We start from the raw sequence: 23,284 nt of genomic DNA, 5'->3' as shown, positions 1-23,284 counted from the left end.
TGGGAATTAACAGCTGAGGACTGTTCAGCACTGCAGGATGCTTAATGCAATTAGCAAAGTTAATAAAATGTTGGACAGGTGCCTTATACCCGGAGGAAAAAGGCGTTGTTCTTATTTGCTCAGGATCAAACAGTTACGTTACCTTGTTTCTTTTAAGAAAGCATTTATTCTTAAAATGGAATGAAATAAAGAGCAAAATCAATGATTGACCTGTTATTGGTTGAATTCTACAGTAAGCCTCCCTGTTTTCTACTTCCAGGAGAACAGCTCCAGGAAACAACATGTACCTACTTGCAGAGGGGCACAGAAACAAAAGGTACACTGAAACGGGCAAAGCCTGAAGAATATTACTCTGGAATATCTAAGGAACAAGTTGAAGCCAGCTCTGAACCATCTACCTTTAATAACGGGTGGAGGACGGGGAAATATAACAGAGGTCAGAGAGGAGTAAGTATACTGTTCCTCCTCTTTTCAACAAAGCTGATCCTTGGAAATCACACTTATCAGCTTAACACCTGGAAAGATGGTAGAAAAACTAAGTCGATGAGAAACAGCTGAAAACTACTGATCTGTAGAACTGGGGGGAGGAGAAGACTCCTGCTGAAAGGTCCATGAAGCATAAGAAAAACAAGAATGTTGCCAATAAGGTAAGTGTGTGAGTCTACTTGTATCTTCACTCAACAGCTCATAAACTGGAGGACTCCCCCATTTAGGGTGAATGTTTTCCTGCATCTGTCTTGAGGGAAAATTAAACTAGATAATTCTCTGAAGCTATTTCTATGTTGGTTTTAGAGGAAGATCGGGAAGTCTGAGTGAGCGCCTGTAATAATGATGGGTCTTTAAAGTAAAAAAGCTAACATTTAGATAAAAGACCTTAAGAGAGAAATGTGGAATCAGTCTGTCAGGCTGCCTGCCCTCTGGATCAAGCCATGTTGTTCCAGGTTGCGTTGATATTGTGCTTCCCTCACCTCTTCTGTATTTATATCCTTCTAAGAAAAGATTCTAACATGGCTGAAGTGAAACTGGAGGAAAGGATAGTCTTAGCTTCTTTATCCCTGTCCTGCCTCCTAAGCCACCTGCTGCAGTGGCATCTGTGCTCAGGGAATACACCCAGCTGCTTCTGACATTACACCTTTGCAGAAAGCAGGCATATGAAAAATGGTGGCTGGAAGATACAGCATCACTTACATCTCTGTAATCATGTAAGCTTCCCTGTCTTCTGAACAGACATGGGGGTATTAGAGGGTGAGCAAAACCCCAAAGGGGCCCAACTGAAGGCAAACCAAGGATGCCCCATGCCACACACAGCTTGTGAGACACACACACACACACCCATCTGCCTGTGTCCTTCAGAAATCTGCAGAGCACAGATGCAAAACCAAGGAGCATTTTACTGTTCCTGAGGAGGAAAAGGTAGAGACCCACGTGCAGAGGGCTGGTGTCTGTGTATGCAATTCAGTGTGTCTCTATCTGTCTTTAAACCTGGCCTGCAGAGCCAGCCTCTTGGAGCTGAGCTTGCCTGGCTGGAGGCTAGTTTGTTCCAGAGGAAAAACCTGCAAAGGGACAGACTTGGAGCATGGGCTTGAGGCCAGAATTAATGCTGAGGTAGCCTCAGTTTCTGGGTAGAGCAAGTCCTTTGCATAGGTACAAAATGATTCTCAGTCCACAGGTGTTATCTTGATACCAGTGGTAAATATAAAATGGGAGGTGACTTACTATTGTGGGCTTGGGCTGAGAAGTTGGTCATTGCTTGAAAGGGCTGTAGTCACTTGCCTTCACTTAAAACAGAAAGCAGTCGATAGAAGCTGGTGGCTGAGATCCTGGACTGTGTAAGAGGGGCGGGCAGGCAGGACCTGCTCTCTTTCAGGGGTGGGGGAGCTCACTTCCAACCTGCATTTTGTGTTAACACGCAGGAATGCCCAACCCGTAGACACTGCCTGGGCTGACGTATAGAGAGGTACAGATGTGCAGGCGGTCTGCTGCTTCCCTCCGCAACCCTGGGCTAGGAGAATTCCCTAATCCTGCTTATCTGCAGTATTTACACTCCTCACAGTGCCCAAGTGTCAGCAGGCATGGCACGGCTGCGTTTCAGCCTTGAGTCATCGGGTGAAAGAAGTCTGGTCTGAGGCCTGTAGTGACTAGAAATCATTACCTTGCATTGGCTGCTTGTCCTCTGCAAGATGAATTTGTGGGCTTGATCTATTTTCCCCACATACATGCATAAAACGCCCACACATCTGGCTTGTATTAGCGTGTCCTCATTGGCAATTTCTCTAAAGAGGAACCAAACTGAGGAGAACTGGAGTGTTTTAACCAGCTGCAGCTCACCTGGCCCGTTGAGAGCGCAGGTATAGTGAAGGAGCAGTGGAGGGGGGGGTGCTGGTCCTGCTCATCCTCTGTTGCCATCCTAAAGCGGTGTTGTGCTCCTGTTCAATAAGATGGCCCTTCGCCAACATCTGTCGTAACCTTTCATTTATACAAGTAGGATGTTCTGTCCTCCCTTCCTACAAGCAGCCCAGTCGTTTTGCTTTCCAAGGCCGTACACTTTAAGAAATAAGTAAATACATGTTGCCCCTTATTTTCACCTGCTGTGAGCCGAAAGGCTCCATTGGAATCACAGGTCTCTAAATGCGGGGTTCAGGGCAGCGGGGTCCTGGGTCCGGGGGGGGGAAAGGGGGGCCCTCCCGCAGCTGCGGGTCCCACGGGAGGCTCCGACTCTGCGCGGCCGCGGAGCGGCAGGAGGGGCCGCGTGGGGAGGGGGGATTTCGATCAGCACGACTGCCAGAGCCAATTATCAGGAAGAGGACGATATAATTATATTAGGGAACATCTGTACTTCATTAAAAGCCCTCGCGGGGCGGATTCACACCCGGCCACGTTATGCACAGGCGCTTCTAGATACGCCCCCCCCCCCCCCTCGCGTCTCTCCGTTTACCGCGTACGGCCGCCGGCGCCACCGCCCCGGGCTCAGCCGGTCCCGTTCCGCCCCGGGGCCGCGCCCGGCTCCGCGCCGCCCCCCCGGCGGCTGCACCTGCCCCCGCGGCCGCCCCCCCCCGCCCCCCGCCGCAGCCGGTCCCATCCCGGGCGCGGCGGGCAGGCGGCGCTCTGCGGCCGGGCTGCTCCGGGGCGGTGCGGCGCGGTCTCCTCTTCCTCCTCCTCCTCCTCCTCCTCCTTCTTCTCCTCCTCCTCCGCGGCGGCGGCGGGCAGATGCGGCGGATCCTGGGGCGGCTCTCGCCCGCAGCGGGCTCCCGTCCCCCCGCCGCCCCCATGGACGGCAGCGGGGGCAGCAGCCGCGCGTAGCTCGGTGAGTCCCGCCGCGGCCGGTGCCGGTCCCCTCCCCCAGCGCCCTGCCCGCCACCGCGCTGCCGCAGCCGGGGATGCTGCTTCCCTCTCCCGCGCTCCTCCGTTTCCCTCTCTCCGCGTAAAAATCGCCCCCCCCGGCGCCCCACGCGTGTTGGCGCTGGGGCCCCGGCTGGCGGCGGCGGCGCCGGGGCTGGGCTGCAGGGACCGGCTCGGCCACCTGCTCCCTGCGGCTCCGGTTCCCTCCGGGGGCTGCGGGAGCGTCGGCTCAGCGGGCCGGTCCCTCCTGCCGGGATGGGGTTTGGGGGAGCGCTCCCCGGTTGTGTCGCGGCGGGCGTCCCGCCTGCCTTCCTCCCTGGTCGGAGTCCCGGGCCGGGGGGGGTGGGGGGGTGGGGGTGTGCGCTTGGACTCCCAAACATTTGGTTCGGGGTAGGACTTCAGCAATAGCAATCTTGGAGTTATTTTCTTTCAGCTAAATTTGATTTAAACTGACTCAGCGGCTGTAAGAAGCTCAGGGAAAAATGTCAGTTTGAGGATTGTTTCCTTTACCTTGGGTTTGAAGACCTCGCTCTGTGTATTCGGTAATGATTTCTTCTTTTAAAATAATTTTGTTGTGCTTTATTTACTCCCGGAATTTAACAGTCCTCCCAGACAGACCAGCTTGTTAGAGGCTGAAATAATCAGCTCCAAGGCACAGGCAGTGCCCTTGGTCGTAACAGGTGCAACGTGCATATTCTTAGGAACAATGAAATGGTTTCAGCATTCAGGTTTATTTGTATGCTCTGCATTTCGGTGACTCTGAAGAAATTGTCATGCCATGTTATGTCAAAGATGTGCTTACAGCGTGAGCGTGTCCGTAGTTTCTAATTAAGAGGACGTGGGAGCAGCTGCCCAGACCGCGTGTGTCAGTGATGGCTTTAATACCCCGGGTGTTCCTGGCTGACGCTGTATAGCTTGGGGTGTTTTGGTGGCTTGTGTGAGGACCCGCACTGGTCCCTCAGCGAGGTTCTGGCATGGCGTGAAACACCGGGAGATGAGCAGAGGAGGAACCATTTGTGCTCGGATTGTATTTTCTAGACTTGATGGTCCTTTAATACAGTTCCCTGCCCCTGTGTTTTCAGAGTAGGGTGGCGGTGGCACATCTAAACCTAAAATACTGACCCTTATATTCCACAGAGGAGATTTCCTGGGCAGGAGTTTCATAGATAAAAAATTGTCATTGCTTTAGTAGCTTCATGGGCTCCTTATTTAAGGCAAAAATCCAGAGTAGCACCACACGTAACTGACTTAACGGAAGTCATTCAGGAGTTAGAGCTGTAGATCAGAAGGAAATTAGGCTGGAATTTAATTATTGCTCTCAAGCCGATATAGCACAAAAGGTGTATTCCAGCAGTCCTTACCCAAGTTCAGCTCCTGCTGTGGGATACCTGTGCTCTGTGATGCAGGCCGTGGCACCTCCTGCCTGGAGAGGTCTCTGCCCTCGGCACTGCAAGATGCACCTTGCTGATGCCCTGCTTTCCAGGACTCTTTAAATCTTGCTTATTTTGTTAAGGATGGGAGGAGGAGTGCACTGCCTGTGTAGGATGGAGAAGGATGACAGGGTAGAGGGCTGAGGATGAGGAGTGCATTCATTTGTTACCCTCCGGCTCTTTATAGATTATAACAAAGAAATGGTAGAGCAGAGGAGTAGATAAGGAGCATCAAGACAGCAGTTAGCAGAGGGATTTGGGGCACAGACAGATGTAAAGCCAAAGTACTCCTATCATACACTCTCTTTAGACAAGCATAGCGGGAGATCAGCTCCCTGCATTTAGTGGTTGTGGGTAGAGCCAGGGGAAGGTGCCTGGCAGTGAAGTCTGTTCAAGCTGTCCTCTTGGGTGGTATTAGAGATGTCTAAGAGGTCTTAGCTTATTGTCAGAGATGCTCTGAGACTGCACTGTCTTGGAGCTATGCCTTGTCGCTTACCCCATCATGAGAGACAATGCTGCTTCCCCCAGGAAAATGGTGAGAAAGGAAGTCATGGTTCTGTCTTCTGGGGCATTCAGCCCTCTGCAGAGGGTTTCCCAGTGATGGGGCCTGCCAGCCCATGCTGATGAGTTGCAATAGCAGTGAACTTTGTGGTGTTCAGTGGTACCTACAAACCTTGGGACAGCAAAGGTCTTGCAAAGGAGGTGGAGAAACAAAACCAGCATTTCTGCTGCTGTGTTAACTTCCCTTGGACTTCTTACAGCCTCACCCACTGATGTAATTCCATCCCTTGTCGTTCTTGGTTTACAGCAGGTGAAGATAGGAATATGTTTCTGCCTCCTCTGAGGCACGGCATTTTGTATAGTTCTAATTCAGCCAACCAAGGAAGGTAATTACCTTGTTAACCCTTTGTAATATGTGACTGATACAGCTCCCTCTGGTTTATTAGGTTAAATATTAATACACACAGTGGTGAGTACTGTTAAAATACAGCACACTCCACAGAAAGACAGTTGAGGAGAAAACATTTCTATTATAACATCAAGTCAGCTTCACCTAAGGATATTCAGTTGCAAAGATTTAAAATGTTTTAATCAAATTTGGGGACAGTAATCTTAAAGGATTCTTTAAAAATCCTTAGAAATAATTAGCAGATTTATTTAGCATCTTGGGTGATTTACACTGGTGAGAGAGTGATTTGTCCTTTTCGCATCGCTGGCAAAGCGTGATGTTGCTGTGAGTAAGCTGGATAATGTTTACAGATCTGCTAAAGCAATCAGGCTCTGGATGGTGGTCCTTTAATTGCCTCACGCTTTTCTCGCTACATGCTTTTTAACAGAGTTTTGAAAATAATCTCTGGCAGTCACTCACTTGTTTAGGCTGCAGATGCTGATCTGGTCAGGGATATGTCCGCGCTGCCGTCATGGATGCGGCTTGAAGCACTCTTTGCTCTGCAGGAGTGTGTCTGTGCCTGTGTGGAGCTCAGTGCATTGCACCCTGATGCTGCAGGTACCAGCTCTTGCTGTGCTGAGCTCACCTGTGCACCAGGAGCGCCGTGTCCCTTCCGCTGGCTGATGCACCTGCAGGAAACGAGTCAAGGTGGGGTTGGTGCCAGAGCAGAGACTTCTGGACACCCCAGCCAGCGAGTAGGAGACTCATAGCCCCAGGGCGTTAGCTAGGCCAGGAGTTTAGCAAAGGATGTAAAAAGGAATTAGATGTTTCAGATAGCTACAATGAGAGGGAGCAGTGTGTACTTAGAATGGACAAGGCTTTAAGGGGAGTCCAGTGCCTTTCTGCTTAGTGTTGTTGCTCCCTGATACCGAGTTAGGAGAAGATGCTTTCTAGGTGCTGCTGATGGCTGCTGCAAGGCACATAGTGTTTGTGAGGTCTGTGTGGCAGTGCCTGTACTCTCACAGTAGACAGCTAATAAATGAAGGAATTAATAGTAACAAATGATTTCATAACCATAAGTTTAAATCTGTGTGGTAACTTAGTAAACTATTCTTTTTTTCTCATTTCCTTGCTCAAGGTCTGCTCTGCCTGTGGAATAGTAGTTCAGATGCTCTGGGGTGCTTCTCTCTAATTGCATCGCATTGGTTATGTTAGAAATGTTTTGTCTAAGCAGCTCACTCCGGACACCTTTCCCACCTGCAGGTTTCTTCAGGGATGCAGAAGCTTAGCAGGTGTGTAGTGAAGGCCTTTCCTTTGCTGGCCAAATGTTTGCTCATGTCCTAAATATAACTTCTGGGAATTTGTGTTTGTTTTGGAGCCAAGGAGTGCTTTTCTCTTTTACCCTCTTTATAGATTCAGAGGATTTAAGCATATGATTAACATGAAATATGTGAATATTCTCCTCGGACTCATTTTTTGGATCAAAGGCAGAGTGCTCAGTATGTTGAAAGGATGGAACCCACAACCACTAAATGCAGGGAGCTGATCTGCTGCTATGCTTGTCTAAAGAGAGTGTATGATAGGAGTACTTTGGCTTTACGTCTGTCTGTGCCCCAAGTCCCTCTGCTAACTGCTGTCTTGATGTACCTTATCTATAAAGCGCTTACATTAACAAACCTTTGTGATGCTGCTGATACGTGTTGTTATCCCCCATTTTCTGGAAGGAGATGCTAAGAGAGTTTGGTGATCTGCTGAGACCACTGTGGGTTATGGACAAAGGTGGGCATTGAACTTGCAGCTTTTAATTCCCAGCCCTGTAAGGCAGGGGCAGCCAGCACAGCTCTCTGGCAGTACTTGGTTAAACGTTACCATCTTTCACACGGTCAGAATGCTCCCCAGATTTCCATCCCAACATAAAGGCTTCTCATATCGTCTACTGAATCAGACTTCAATCCAAAATACAGTTTGTCTGCAGGAGCGAGCCTGTCAAGGGAAAGAATCTCAGAGAAAATTTTGTATCCGTCCTGGCTCTTAGTGTTGCTGGATGTTGCAAGGAGACCTCCTGTGTCAAGACTCCTGTAACCTGAATGGTTGGAACTTAGAGAAAGGGTGATTTTTCCATCTTCTCTCCTATAAGTGCAGTGATTCTTGATTTCTCACTGATTTAAAAATACTCAGAATGCCTCCACAGAGCAGAGAGCCTGAGTCCATGCATATAAATATAGACACGCTAGGTGTGTATGCCTATGAGCTGGCAAATGAATCAGTTTCCAAATTTGAAGTTTGCGTCGTGTCACTTTTGGCTCTGAGTTGGTTTTTTTATTCCTGATTATATTGTGCTTCATTTCTTTAAGTTAGAAGAATTTCTCGACAGAGAACGGGCAAACTTCAAACATGGAGGAACGTGCTTTGCACTGATCTTGTAGGGCAGTGTGGAGATGAGAGGCTGGCGCCTGCCTCCCTTGCTGCTCTGTCCTTTGTCTGTAAGACCCTCCTGGACCGCTGTGGCATGCCGGGGTCTTGGGAAGCTGCGGTGGCCCGGCAGGCTTGCCCCGGGTCCAATAACCACGACAAAGGCAAGCTTCTGTGTGTTTTGAAGTCTTCCTTTAGGAAATGTGATTCATCAAAATCCAATGTTTTGTAATAGAAGGCAAGTAACAAGTTTGTAACAATTCTCGAGCTTCCCCGCAGGAGAGCCGTTCGTGTACCTGTGCCTACAAATGTGCATGAGGGACAGACAAACCCTAATTGGGAATTTAGTACCTTTACGTGCTTTGTGAATGAACCACAACCATCCTAAGCTTTTGCATGTATATAATGGCATCTTTCCCTCTTTCCTTTTATCCTCCGTAGGGAACCTGTGTTCTTCTGAACTAACACTCCCTTCCATAAATGACCCAATCAGTCTTTATCACTGCTCGTTAGATCAGAAACTTCATTAGTTAATAGCAGTGCTGTTCTTCCTTTTTGTCCCTACTACAGCTAAGCTCATGGCATTTACAGACAGACTTGTTAGTCATTAGTATTCTTTGTATCCTTCATCTTTGGCTTCAGAAAAGAAGGCCTTTCATCTTTTGCCTTGCTTTGTTTTTTAGAAGAAGCCAAGTTTGACTAGAGGAAAAAAGAAACCAAAAAAACATTTCTCTCCTGCTTTCTTACAAGCTTCCAAGCAGTCTCCCCTGCTGACTTTGTACTTTCACAGTAGACAAACATTGACTTTGTTTCCACAGAATATAGCTGGTGTATTTTTTTTCTTGGTTTACCTTTTTGGTTGTGTGTCAGCAGCTTGACAGGACAGGATTAATTAGCAGCAACTGTCTATTTTGCTGAAATTCTCATTCTTTCCACAATTTTTCCATCAGGTTTATTGTACCTAAAGTCAAACTGGTGTAAAGAGAACATAAGCATGTGTCTAAACTTAGAAAAATTGTGAAGGGTTTCCCTGGTTTGGAGCCTAGATTACTGTGATTGGTCTGTTGATTCTTGCTCTTTTGTTTAAAAGAAATCAAAAAGCTCATACCTAGGAATGTGCTTTAACTTTACCTGGGGTGAAATGTGCATGGGCAAGTGCAGTAATAAACCAGTTTTCCTCAGCTGGGGAAGGCTTTCTTTCCACCACTTAAATGCTCACTAGTTGTAAGTGGTCAAGTCCGGAGCCTTTGCTAATCTTCAATGCCCACTAAAAGGAAGGTGTAGAGGCACAGCATTTGATCTCTCTGATCATATGGAATCTTGCAGCTCACTTCTGAAGAGCAGGACCAAAAGCAAAAAACTTCTTGCCTGGGCTGCGTGTTTTGTTTTTGGTATAAAAATCACTTGAGGTTCATTAAATGCTTTTTTTGAATGTGCAAGTAGTTCATATCCATTCTGCTCAGGTTTCCTCACTCCTAGCTCTGATGCAGTGCGTATCACAGTGTGATCATTAAGTGTGATTACCACATTTTTTGACCTATTTAAAAGTCTCTGGCTGTGAAATTCCAAAGATTCTAATTTAAGCTATAAAACAGATTATTAATGTGCCATCGCTTACACATTTCATGGCTCATTTCCTGATTACAGCAATTTTGAACGTGTGCATATAGTCTGTTCCAATGCATGTGTATAAACATCATATACTATGTACAGCCTGGTCAGCTGGGCTTGGGGCTCACATTCCACATATCTTCCACAAATTAAAGCAGATAAAAGAGAAAGCCACAAGAAGCTGCAGTGTTCCACATTGGTGCTGGCAAAAGGCCTGATGCTTTCTGCAGGGCTGGGGCTCAGGAGAGGGTATAGAAATGAGGATCATGCAGGGCTATAGAAGTCAGGCAAGAGAGCGGACTTCAGGAGCATCTTCACACAGTCCCTTGCTCTGCCCTGTGGGCTGGAGAAGGTGCCCTCTGAAAGCCCCAGGGCTCAGTGGCTGTCCCTGAGTTGCTGCCAGGGGACTTTAGATGTATTGAAGCCAGATCACAGGCAAGATGCTGTGTGTACTCCATGGGTCTGCAGAGAACAAAGATGGCTGTTAAGATCTGATTTTTTCCATCACTTCATTCAAATCTGTCATCTTGTTCATGGAACTGAAATGCTGAAGAGCTTCCTTATCCACATGCAGAGAAAGGAGTTTGGGATTACAATTACGTGGGTCACTTATGATTTGGCCATTTGATAACACAGTGTGAAATAACTCACCAAGGTTATGGGTGCAGGTGGTTCCAATAGAGAAATTCAGTTTGAAAGATCAAGAGTATGTGAAAGTGTTGTGTAAATTATCCTGTGACCCAGTCACTGCGTGAGGCCTGAATCAGCAAGGCAGTTCTTCTATTGAGTCTACTCCTGCTGAGTACTTAGAGAAAAGCCTACATCTCCCTAAGTTTCATAGGATTAGTTATGTGCTTAGAACTGTATCTAGAGTTTTCTTCCGGAGCTGGGAGCATGCTTAAAGCTAAGTGTGGGGCTGGCTGAGTTTGGTGCCGTGTTCCAGAGGGGCTGATCCTGCAGTCGCACCATCATGTTCTGGCTATCGTGTCTTCAGAAAGCAGCAGCCCTTGGATTTGGGTATGAAGCTTTAAAATCTTTGTGTTGCCTCTTCACTTATGAAGTGTGACTGTGCTTTTTACTTGAGTAGCAGCTTGTTCCTGTTTCTTTCCTGCAATGTAACATCTGGAGCTGCTGCAAATCCAGTGGTTTTAATAGCTGGAGATGTTTAGGTGTCTCTAACATGACCTCCTCTGTCACCTGGTCACAGACACAATTGGGGTCCGTTGTTTTTCTCAGTCAGGATAAGGTACAATACCTATTGGCAGAAAAAGGGGAGGGGAGAGAAAAGGAAAAGTGAAAGACAGGTAGAGGAGTTAATCTGGCTTATTGACATATCCTTTTGGGTTATGGTACATGAGCAGAGTCCTGACCTGACAGAATCAAGTAAATCAAGTAGTTCTATGCTGAAGGTCTTTTTGTTTGTTTGGCGCTGTTTTGTGATTTGTTTGGGTTTTTTTGTTGGTTTTGTTTTTATAAATGAGTTTGTCACTTTAAGAATGATTAGTGTGTCAATCACATCCAACACAACCAAGTCAAGAAGCAAGCAGGGTTTGGAAGATCAGGGCTTGAACTTTCTTTACTTTGCTCTCTTTAAAATACATTATCATGACAAATTGACATGTATATTAAACCTGTAATCTTGCAAATATTTTAAATAGTTAAGTAATTTGGGGCATGGGAGCAGTTCTTCATAAGTCAGTAGGGACAGTATCTAAACCTGGGTGTTTGCAGATCAAGGCTACAGGCTGTAAGTTATTTAGCTGTTTCCTTACTGCCGTGTTGAGTACTTGACTCTTTGGTCCTACATGAGCTGTCTGCCTCTGTGTGAGATTAGCAGGGACTTTATGCAAGTTCAGGATGCAGGTTGAAAGCAAGGTCTGGAGTAGCTCAAGGTCAGACAAGACCCTTCTCTTTTGGGACCTGGGGTGAACTTTGGCATAGCTGGACCACTTGTGCCTTGTGCACACAAGATGTGAGAGGTGAGAAGCAGGCAATAGGCCATGATATTTGTCCCTCCTAAGGAGCAGTATCCCTTGGCGTTTTCTGTCCTGCTCCAAGGAGAGGAGATGGAGGGAGAGGTGCAGTTAGTGCTCCCCATCTCCAAGCACTGCTGGAGGACAAGGTTAGCAGCTTCTCTCCTGGCTGCTGCCGTGCCAAGAGCTGGAGGGAGGAGAGATTTCTGATCCTTTCAGCCTCTGGAGGCTGCCAGCACAAGCCTCGTATACTTGTTCTGTGCGTCAGGGACAGGATTTGTGCTTTTGTTCCTGGCGTGTGCGTATGTTAAACTGCATTTCAGATGCTCAGTGTGTATTGTTTTAAAGCACCCACAATACAAACTTTATAAAGGCAGAGTTGCTGCCATTTGTTACTCAGTTGCTGGAGATGATTTAGATCCTTCTGTTTGTCTCAGAAGTGAGAAGTTGGTTGTGAGGCTGGCTAAGCCCTGATAGAAGATATTACGTAGTGTACACAGCTGGGAGAGCATCAGCTTGTCGTTTGCAGTTGTCTTATTTCTTAATGTGGTGTAGTAAATTATAAATGTACACGCATACCTATGGAGCATTTCATTCATAAGCTGCCAGACAGCAGTGTGTGTTTTGAAATTGCTGGTTTGGGCTTGTTTTTGTTTCCTAGGATAACTTCATTAACTGATACGAGGCATTTCTTAAAAATAAATAGATCAGAGGAGAACCATGTGTCCATTTGTGATTCTGCTAGTAAAAATTTGGTGGTTTTCATTCTGTGAAAGACCTTCTGTGCAACAACCGTGTTGTTCTCTCCGTTACTAGATGTTATTAGGTCATTTCAGGAAGGTCATTATTTGCAAATTGATGTGCTGTGGGGCTTGGAAGCACGTGCCACAGCGTCATGTAGGCCAGCAGAAATATTTGAGAGTATAGTGTGTTAGAAAAATGTGCAAGAGATTGGTATAGATAGGGATGGTTACAACTAAGTCCTCGTGGTATTACTCATGCGCCTCTTTCTCCTGGGGTATAGCAGTGCAAACAGCTATCCAGTTTGTGTATTAAAACAAGTACCCTCCGAAATGGAACCACAAATGACAGCAAAATTATGATTAAAGGGCAGTTGGTACTGATGGTGAGCCCAGCATAAAATACAAGTCCGGCTAGGAGAATGTGCCCATCTAATAAGCAGCTTAACTTGGTGTATTACTGTGAAATAGAAAGAAGCATGAAATATGTGATGTGAATAGTAGGCTGGATTTCCCTGTCACTTTGTATTTATGTTCCTGGAGATGCCCTGGCTTCGCCAGGGTTACTTCTGAATTAGACCCGAGTGAATGAGAGGTGGATTTCTACTTCTTAACTTTTTTTTTTAATTTGTAAACAGCAGTATAATTTCTGTGTTGTAGCCCTAGATTTGAAGTTTTCATATCAGATAAAATGCAGCCAGTAAGACTAATTGGTCCAAATGTTTTATTTTTCCTGATCCGATGCTAACTGCTACAACTTCATTCAACTCCATTAAAGAAAATAGGTGTTGTTCCTTTCTCATTAATGGGAGTTGGATTGGACCATTAAAGGCCAATTTCAGCAGAGATATTGGCAAATACTAAGGCTTGATCCATGGCATTTTGCAGTCAATAAATCAGCAATTGCTATCTACACAATAGCAGGTCTAGTAGGAGTTTGAGTGTCTCTGAGATTGAGAGCACTTGTCTTGAGTATTGCTTCTAAAGTTTCCTGAAATCAGTTAAATTGAGATAAATCCAGTGACTTGTTCATGTCCATTGGAGTTGCTCAAAATTTATGTTCTTCACTGAGAATAGACTGGCCTGCTGTGCTTGGGTAGGGGAAATCAGGAGTTTTTCCCTTTGGACTATAAATAGTGTGCTGAATGTTTGTATTCTAAAGGTGGTGTTCAACCAACCACTGAAACAGTATTTCCAAACTGCTTTAAATCACTTTCTAATCGTTTCTGTTACGGATAGCCAGGTTTTACTTCCTGTAGACTTTTACATGCGTGAAGCTTTCTTTTAAGACTGTTGTGTCTCTCTCGCCTCCCCTCCCGGCAGGATTCTTCTCCTTTATAAGCCACGTCCAAATATCTCTGTGGTATGTTGTGGAAAGAAAAGCCTATTGTATAAGGCTGTGTGTATGGGTGTTTCAGCAAGTAGCACAAGAAATCTGAGGTTCTGTCTTGCACACCTTCTATCTTGATGTTTTGACAAGCCCCATTTAAAACTCTTATGGTAAGTGATTTTTATGAGCACATGTGGAGAGGAATGTGTAAAGTGTTTGAGATGGTAGGGACTGGGAAGACACATGACAACTGCTTTGTGTAAGATGATCTGTGTTCTGAGGAACAAATGGTGCATTGAGATGACAAATGGAGCAGCGGAGGTACAGCTGGGCTGCATGGGCTGTTCGACAGCGGAGGTACTGCCCAGCGGCTCGATGAGAGTCTTCTGCAGTGCTAAGAATAATAAAACTGCATTTGTTCTCTGCACATGAAAGCATTTTGTATGCTGGTCAATATAAACAATTTCCTGTTTAGTTTTGAGCTTTCTTAAAAATTAATTATATAATTCTCATTGATTTAACTAAATCATATTCCAGGGTCTTGATTTGCAGAGTTTTCTGGCAGTGTTTTTATAACTAGAAGATTTTTAGGCAAATAAATGGCCTCTATCTCACTTGCTGGGTGGGGTGTCTGGTGGTAATTAGTGCATTTATCAAGACGTCCTTCCACGTTAGAGACAGGCTGTTATCCACTTTTGTTGGACGGAAACAGAGGGACAGTGAGATTATGGGACTTGTCTAGAGTTATCGCTGTCAGCAAACAGAGTGCAAGTGCAAAGACTTGGGGTTTTGGTATTTTACCAGCTTGGGCTGGAAGCGCTGAAGCGATCCTTGCTGTTGGCACTGCAGGGAGCTGGTGCTGGTTCCTTGGCTTTCCACTTGGTGAGACAACGTGTGCGAATATTGCATTACTCTGATTAGCTTTGGTTTCTCTCACTTGAATTTGAACGCGTGTTGGCTTTCCTCAGTAGATCAAGAAGGAATTAATGCCACATACTACTTAATTGTTCGTCAACAGCTAAGATCATGACAAAACTCCTCCACCCCAATTAGTAAAGCAGCAATTAGGAAGACATCTGAAATCTTACTGCTTCCTGGGCCTGGGAATGCTGTGGCAGACTAGTGCATGCAGTGAACTTTGCTTAGTGTTAGCTCTGCCCAAATGAGCAGAATCACTCATTTCCTCATTTAGAAGTAATTGACCTTAAGATATGAAAGCAGGTCAAGGAGGTGACTTTTAAATCATGGAAACTTGTGTTTCAAGACTCAGTCAATATCTGGATTTTATTTATATGTATCTTCTTCATTCTACTCATTACTGTGTCAAGTAACTAGTTTAGCAAGACCAGCTTAAAAGATAAATGATAGTAAAATCTTGGGAAGAGGAGAATGTTTTTCCTACAACAGGATCAGAGGAATTTGTACCCATGAGTTAGATTTGCAAACCCCCCGACCCTCCTGCCATTGGTATTTTTTTTCATAAAAACAAAGATGCTGTCAGCGCAAGTCACCATTTCACCAAAAGGGTCGTTTACCTTTCATAAAAAATAATAAAGAGCTGTATAAATATTCTCCATATGCTGCTACTGGATTGTATTAGTGAAATATGTCAGTGTTTGGCATGTGCAGCCCCACGTTTTATGACACCACTTGAAAAATGCGAGACATTCGTATGAGTTATTTGGAAGATGGTGACAAGACTATCTGACATAGCTGTGTCTTAAACAGAGCATTTTGCAGCATATAGTTGAGAGAGAAAAGCATGTGTGACCAAGTGTCACCAGCACTGGGGTAGCTGACTTCAGCCCATGTGCTGTTAGAAAGATGGCTATGGGGCTTTCCAGTTTGCCAGATCTGTTTTTCCAGTGGGACCGAGTGCTTACAGAGACCAAACAGATGGCTATGAAGGTCTTTTCTATATGGCTTCCAGAAATTTGAAAGCAGATTTTTTTGACAGCTTGTGTAGTATTGGGTCTCTACTATACCTAGGTGTTTCCCATCCATGGCTTTACTGAGCTGCTCAGGTCATCTGCACATTGCCACGACTTACTGCAGAGCTCAGTAGTAGAAATGTGGGCACAGAAGAATCTAAGAAAGGTCATCTTAGACCTCTTAAACAACTTAGACTTTTACCTGACAGTGTTGGCTACAGCAGAGCGAACCCTTGTACATCTGGTGCCTCACACACCTCGTGCAGCTGTTTGCGTTGGTGGCCAGAGCCAGGGTTTTCTGAGCCAGAAGAGCAGAGGTGATTGGGGCAATCTGGGTTTGGATTTGGGTCATGAGAGTATGCCACAGGCGGCTGAGGAAAAGGTTACCCCAGGCGCCTGTTCCTCTGAAGCAATTGTGCTATGCCCTCCCCATCCAATACAACGATGGAGACAACTGGCAGCAAAGAGCGAGGAAGAAGCAGCTTCTGCCTGCATCTTTTTATGATTATATCTAGTCCCTGAGCCTTCACGGTATTATCTCCTTAAATCTGTGTGCCTGACAATTTTGCTTTAGCACAGTTGAATGTATTATTGTCCTGGGTTGAAAAAGAAAAGCATGCACTTGCAAGCCTGTTGTAGACTCCCTGGGAGGACCTGGAGTAAATCTCCCAGCTGCCCGCTTCGGGCCTCCCTTTTGATGTAGCTCTTTTTCAAAGAGGGAACCATTTTGAGGATGAGTTGCTGTATGCAAATTTGAGATGAAACCTTTTGTCTTACCAGCATTTTCTATTTGAATCACTCAAAAAGTGGTTGATTCCCAGCTTTGGACTCTGGCTATGAAAATGCCCCAGCTGAGGGCTGGGAGTGTTGATGCATTGCACGGTGTCTCTAGGTACAGCGTTCACAAAACAGCAGGTGATGGGATTGACAAAACCCATGGGCAGATGATTTGTACTGCAGGCAGCAGCGTGAAGTGGGGGCTCTTTTGGTTAACGAATATTGAACTTCTCTCTAACAGCAAGTTGTATCTTGCTCTGCAAATGAGCACCTTTGTGAGAGGCTGAGCTGCGGACAGGGGGACTGCTTGCAAATTCATTAATTCATGTCTGGGTAGCGAGTGTGCTCCAGACAGGGCTCTGCTGGTCACCCAACAGTCAGTGTCATGCAGTTGGATCTTTTTTTTGAGTTTGGTTCTAATTATTTACCTCTTGAAAGGTAAGAGTCTTTACTCAGTGCTGGATGCTTTTCTCTAGCTGCCCACACTGTACTTTGTACATGACAATATCCTCCTTTGGAAAGAATTGATGTAATAAATTTGTGCATGCAGCAGTCCCTAAATTCAGCTCTATTTGTGGCAGGAGTTCCAAAGGGCACATACATCTCAGAAACATTGTGACTGTTGCATGAAATGGTAATTTTAATGCATGGAAGATCAGCTTCTGATTTATTTTTATGAGTGCAGATGAAAATTACTATGATGTTTCAAGTAGGGCATAAAATAATATCTTTAATCTCATTCCGTGAGGAATATTAACTTCAAATTTTGTATTTCTTTTCTTTCCCAAACCGCTGTAAAATGCTTAGTATGCAACTTGGGCGTCTGTTCTATCATGTTTATGTAAGAAGGTTTCTCTTTTTCTTTTTTCATGCTCATAATAGGAAACGTGTGTTTTCATTTCTGTAGTGCTTTATGCAACATAGAAGTTCCAGTTCTCTTCATTAGGAAAAAGTCTCAATTTTTAACCAGAGCACAGAAATGTGCATTTATCCCAATGGACAAAAGCACATTAGGAAATGCTTTCCCAAAGAGGATGCTGCAGGTGACTTCAATTTAAAAACCACCCAGACTGAGAAGTCAAACATTTGCTACCAGCAAGAATACCTGGGCAGCCAGGGCTTGTGGAAGGGACTATTTCTACTCTTGTTTTCCTTTTATCACCTACAGGTGAGAGTCAATATGGTCCTGAAGACTTCATAGATATACAAGTAGCTTCTTGGAAGGTTGGCTGTAAATTGAGGCTCTGGGGAACATGCAGGTGCTGGAGTCTCCACTGTGTTTCCCCAGCTATTTTGGCACAAGCTGTGGGGAGGATAAGCCCTTTGTAGACTGCAGCCATATCCTGTCTGTGACAGGTTAATCTGCTGCCCACGTCCACGCCTTGGGGTGGGTGACAGCATGAAACCAGGTCTGGAAATGGAAAGTAGTGCTCCTCCCTGCTACCATTTCAGGGGTGGCATGTTACAGGAGATCAGGGGCATGATGTGTCCTAGCTGCTGTAGTATACCTGTCTGCTGTCCTGCTGCTGTACAGTCCTGGTCATTCTATTAGTGTGCAAAATCTGTGTTAACTAGTAGCTCTGACAATGCCAAACAGATCACTGAAGAAAAAGTGATGATGCTTGTAACATGGCTCAGCACTCCTGCTCTGAACTGTCGAAACAGACATGGGTAAGTGGAGTTGTGAATAACTGTGTGTTTTCATCCCTAGATAAGTTAGCAAAAACATGGTTATAGGCAAGCCAGGACTTCATACCTGTGTACGAGAAGGTGGAGTGTCCTGTCTGCTGTTATAAAAGCATTAGGCAACAGTGATGTTTCAGTGGGGTTAATTTGTAGCCTAAATAGCGTTGTGGGGAAATAGCAAAAGGCCTTGAAGAGAGCGTTAAAGGATTCAAGTATCTCTTAAAGTATTAACAGAAGATGCACATCTAGGTATGTGCGTGCATGTGTGTAATTGGCAATGCAAAGCCTTTGAATTCTGAATTATTGGCACAGAAATATAGTTAAGGTTTAGAATGGATTTAGTTCAAATGGCCATAGGGAAAAGTCAGGGTATTAAAGCAGTAGAAAGATGTACTGCAAGGCATTCACTTCTGTATCAATATATTGATTATACTGAAGGTGGAGTGTGTGCATAGTTGGGTCTTCTGGTAGGAAAGGGAAGTTTATTTTGGGGATTGGGAAAAAATCACTGAAAGTGCTGTAAGAAATGAATATTAATGCTTCTTTCTGAAGGTCTAGAGAGGGTTCTTGTGAGTTTTGCTCTGTGTTCCAGTAAGATGGAGACTGTCCTCTATGTGGAACAGCTATGCACAGTCTAAGCACGAAGAAACCAGTGTGGTCTAAGACTCCACAGGTATAAGAGAAGGAAAGTCATGATATGAAAATATTTATAATGGCAAGGAATTTTGCACTGCTAAAGTGACACCTCTGCTGTGAATAATTTACCATAATGAAAGTCAAGAGCTTGACATCCTGGTGAGTTGACTTTGGCTGTTTGTAGTAAGAGAGCTCAGAGGGATGCTCCTGAGGAGGTAAGGTTGATGCTTGTTATTCCAGAGGATAACTTGCATAGTCTTTCTGTGTCAGTAGTACATAGTCTGCTAAAGATTATCATCTGCTGGTCTAGGGAACGGACACCTGGAGTGTGTGGTTGAGATGGTGTCTATCCCAAATGACTTACCTGCCTAGGGGCCCGCTGTGTGAATTGCTGGTGAGCATCCCTTCATCTGTGCTGAGCGCCCTGCTGGTGTAAAGCTTTTACAGGCGAGGTTTGGGGAGGAATTTGGAGGAGTTGGCTTTGGCAGTGTTACAGGTTGAGCTGGGGAGAGTCCTTATAAACCACACTGGTCTTGTGACTGGTCTCTCTTCTGTCAACTTTGTTAGTGACACCTCTGCCATCTCTCAGCAGGTTTAGGGTGTCTGAGGGACTCTGATGGAAAGCTGCCATGTCTGTGTCCTCCAGTGTGGAGTGGAAGCACACATCCCATTTGTGGCCTCCGGCACTATCTTGTGCTCAAGCCATGGGCTCACCTGTTTGATGATAATGGCCAAGTCCACCATGGACTTCAGCACAGCGCTAGGGACGCTCACCCTGTCCTGTCCATGCCCCGCAATGTGACACGGTGCCTGAATGCTTAAGCTAACTCCAGGCAAACCAGCTCACACTGTAGCTCACTGTTTAAATAAAAGTACTCTGTGGTCCCAGGGTACCGAGACAGGCTGAGAGATGTGATGGCTGCGTGCTGTAGTGCAGGGTACAGAGCCAGTTCATGACTTTATACTACAGAGCATACACCTGCCCTGAGGATCTTATATTCACAAGAGGCAGCTCATCCCTCTGTCTCCTGAGCTTTTGTATAAACCAATAGGCCCAGCTACCGTGTTTAATTTGGCTACTAAGTGCTAATCTTTGACAGTACTGATTCCTTTAGGAGATATTTAGTGTATTTAAAGGTTGCTTGGTCTCCACTTGCAAATACACTGCTTGTACTCCTGGATGAAGATATTCTTGGAATACTTATTTTAGTGTGAACTCTCCAGTGGGCAATCTTTTATTCCAGAATAATGGGTCTTTGTCCAATTTAACATAATGTACTTTGGAAGTGGAAGTCTGTAGTTTGTTGCGCAGAAAATGCACTCATTTACCAAATCTCATTAATTAACTGGCACCTATTTAAGGGAAGTTTCTTTTCTCTTGCAGTGTTTAAAACATCATCTGTCATGAAAAGTAGCTCTTCAGTTTTTTAGAATTGATCTTTGATTTTACAAGTGATTCCTTCCACATATTAGAAACATTTTTTTCTGCTGCTGCTTGTTATGAAAAAGGGACCTCAGCTTTGAGAATTACAGTTTAAGCTGCTCAGAATTGTGTGGCAGCTCTGTGCTTGCTGCCAGGAAGCTGTAACTGTGCTCAGGACAGTGCGTCTCTGCCGTTTGATGTAATATTCTACGTGATGAAAAACTAAAGCAGTTTGTTCTTCTTTTGTGTGTAGCCCCCACCACTTCTGGGCGGCACAAGATTAATCTTCTGGCTGCCAATTTACAGAGCTTTTGCCCAAACCAGAGATACCTAGCAATGCCTGCTCTGTACCAACTCTATCAGACAAAACTCATCACCTTTCCTCAGCGGGCTTTATCAATATAACCGTGCAAACGTTTCTTCTTGGCCACCTCATCTTTGCTCCTTGCCTTGCTTCTCTTTGTCATTTCCAGGTCACTTCCCTTGCCTTTGTCAGCATGTTTAGCATTGCTTCGCGTAGGCGCTGCCCTCAGGAACACCGTCATGCATACTAAATTCATGTCTGGGACCACAGCATGAAGTGGCCCATCCACTCGGGAGCAAGATACAGCCATAGGGAAGAGCAGATGAGCTGCAGACCTTCTGGAGGTCAGCTCTCTGCAGCTGTACAAGCACTGTCTACTGTCCTGGAGTCAGGCTGCTCGGGTGGCCCTCGTACAGGTGGGTGCACCACTTCTGCCATCCCTGACTGCTCTGACTTGTCTTCGAGTGGTGCCTGAGCCAGTCTATTTTAGTAATGCAATTATTCACAGTGAGCGTAATCAATGAGCCATAGAGCAATCTACCGGTGACTCCAATCAGTGCAATTACTCAGAGGGATCAAGATGAGATGCTTTTTCTGAAAATGATGCTGTCATTCACACAGAAATGAGTTCAGGGGAACTCCATTCTTTATGCAGGGTATGCTGTGACTCCGAGTACCTGTTCACATTAGTCCTTGTCTTGCCGTAATGTAGGAGTAGGGGTCTGTGTATATTTGGGAAGATGTGGGTCCCAAAGGTGTTCACCTGCAGAAGAGCCAGGGTGATAACCTTACCAGAGAGATGATGGGTGAAGGGCTGCAGAAAATACTAGAGCTTGCTTTCTCTCTGCTGGCAGTACCAGTGCAATGAGTAAAAGGTTGTTTCGGTTGGGTTTAGCTGAGTGTCCCTCTAGGACAGTGTGGACATAGCTCAGACTGTGACAGCCACCCGAGGAGGGCGGTGGCAGTTTGTGCAGTTGTCCAGCAGTGAGCTGCTGTGGCTGGTACCTGCTGGCACGAGCCTGCTGCCCCCATGCAAATCGTCCCCGTACCTTCAGCATCTAACCACGAACGCATGCTGGGTAGGTGAGGCCTCGTGCCTCTCTCTCACATGTGCTCTTCCTTCCAAATTACAAAAATACACGGAGGATTTCAGAGAGGGGGGAGGGATTTGGTATGAAAAATGGCACTTCTCTGTGCTTAGCAGGACTTCGTCCAGGCTTACAGCTGTACGGCGGGGAGGCAAAATGTGCACCCTCCATTTGAGTGTGCCTCTCGGCACAGCTGTGAGAAAATCTCATGCAGATTGCCAGCGCGTGCTGTGATTTTTATGTGCGCATCTCTGTGTGTGCTGGTTATGTATTATTCTACAAATCTGCCTCTGCTGGCTAGCCCCAAAAAACCACAACTTTGTCTCCTCCCCCACATGTGCTGGATGCCACTTGCTCACCAAGAGCGTGGCTTGAAGGTTTTACCCTACTCATGAACTGATGCCAAAAGGAACAGCCTCTTTCCTCTTTTGGAGTTGTGCATCTCCTCGCTTTCCCTTGCCTTGGGTTTGCAGGTTGTGTCCGATGGGAGCAGACTCCTTGGGCTTATCCTGTGGGCAGTGTTCAGTTTTGATAAGGGGCAGAGCAGTCCTTGGAGGGCTTTTTACCTCTCGGTGTGTTCATTTTCTGCTAGATCGGGAGATTGAACAAACTGACCCCGCTTGTCTGCCAGTTGCTGTCTCTGTTGCGAGGAAAGCAACAGCCAGCGATGGGGGAGCAGGATCTTTTCTTCACAATGTGCATGGTTGCACCAGATTAAGTTTAACATCCAACTGCCGTCTTACCTCCTTATTGCTTACCTTGGATGTGCCTGAAAATGGAAGCTGCTGAGCTTTTATATGATTATTATTGGGTTCCGAGTTTCAAAATGCAGCCACAAATAGCTGTTTGGCTTTAAAAAGCTAAAATGTTGTGTGCATGAAGTCATTAATTTATTGTCAGAGTCTTATGAGGATTGGGGTAAGTGAGAATCAGATGATGGGATCAAAATACTTCCACGCTTTCGGAGCCCTCAGTTCCCCAGTTGGAGATGAGGTCCAAATGTTCATGGTGATCCTTCCCAAAATGCCTTATCCCAAAGGCCGTAACAATGCCATGTTTGGGCACTCAGCTCAAGTTCTTGAGTTTAGCTCCTGTCCCTGGTCATCCTGTGCTGTCTTGCAGAGGCAAGGGGAGCCAAAGCTGAAGGGATTTTGAATTGCCAAAGCCCTCTGTATTTTGTGTATTTGAAATCTAGCTGGGGAGGAGGGTTTGTTCTTTACCACATTGCTGTTCCTTTAAGGTATTGGGTTTGGGGTTTGGAGGGGTTTCTTGCTTTATTTTTAATCCTCACAATAGCTGTTTATGTGATACAGAAAAACTAAAGGGATTTTTGAAAAATGTTCAGTCGGGTCCAGTTTTTCAACTTAGTTCAGCTCCTGGATTTGGGAGCCCAAAATATGTATGTAAAGGCTGAGGTGCACAAGTAATTGATGTCTCAAAGACACTAGTCTGTCTCAGAGTATGACTCTGACATTGGCTTTTGTCTTGATTGAATAAGCATGGTAACACTATGGCATTTGTTGGCAAAATGGTAACTTCTTTATGGCAGCCTCTCGGCAGGTTTTAGGCACCAGTTTGGCAAAACACAGAACCATGTGAGCAACCCCAACTCTGCTGGATGGGACATCTGTATGTTTACTTAGTTTTGAGCACAAGTAGCCTTATTGGCTGTTGCATTTTGAAGCATGTGTTTAAATGATTTACTGGCCTGGGGC

At 45.6% G+C, this 23,284-nt stretch overlaps 1 protein-coding gene across 1 annotated transcript in view; it reads left to right on the top strand.

Annotated features, from left to right (window-relative positions):
* Positions 1–426: 426 nt before the first annotated feature.
* RASGEF1C (RasGEF domain family member 1C) overlaps positions 427–23,284 on the top strand; it is an 83,510-nt gene continuing 60,652 nt past the window's right edge. Inside the window, exon 1 of the mRNA XM_074838482.1 lies at positions 427–647. Within this exon, the coding sequence (XP_074694583.1) occupies positions 612–647 (36 nt within the window). The 5' untranslated portion in view covers positions 427–611. The remainder of the gene's footprint in view (positions 648–23,284) is intronic.

Source organism: Strix aluco, chromosome 13 (assembly GCF_031877795.1).
Source record: "Strix aluco isolate bStrAlu1 chromosome 13, bStrAlu1.hap1, whole genome shotgun sequence".
Taxonomy (NCBI): Eukaryota; Metazoa; Chordata; class Aves; order Strigiformes; family Strigidae; genus Strix; species Strix aluco.
This window is presented reverse-complemented; position numbering and strand designations above follow the sequence as displayed.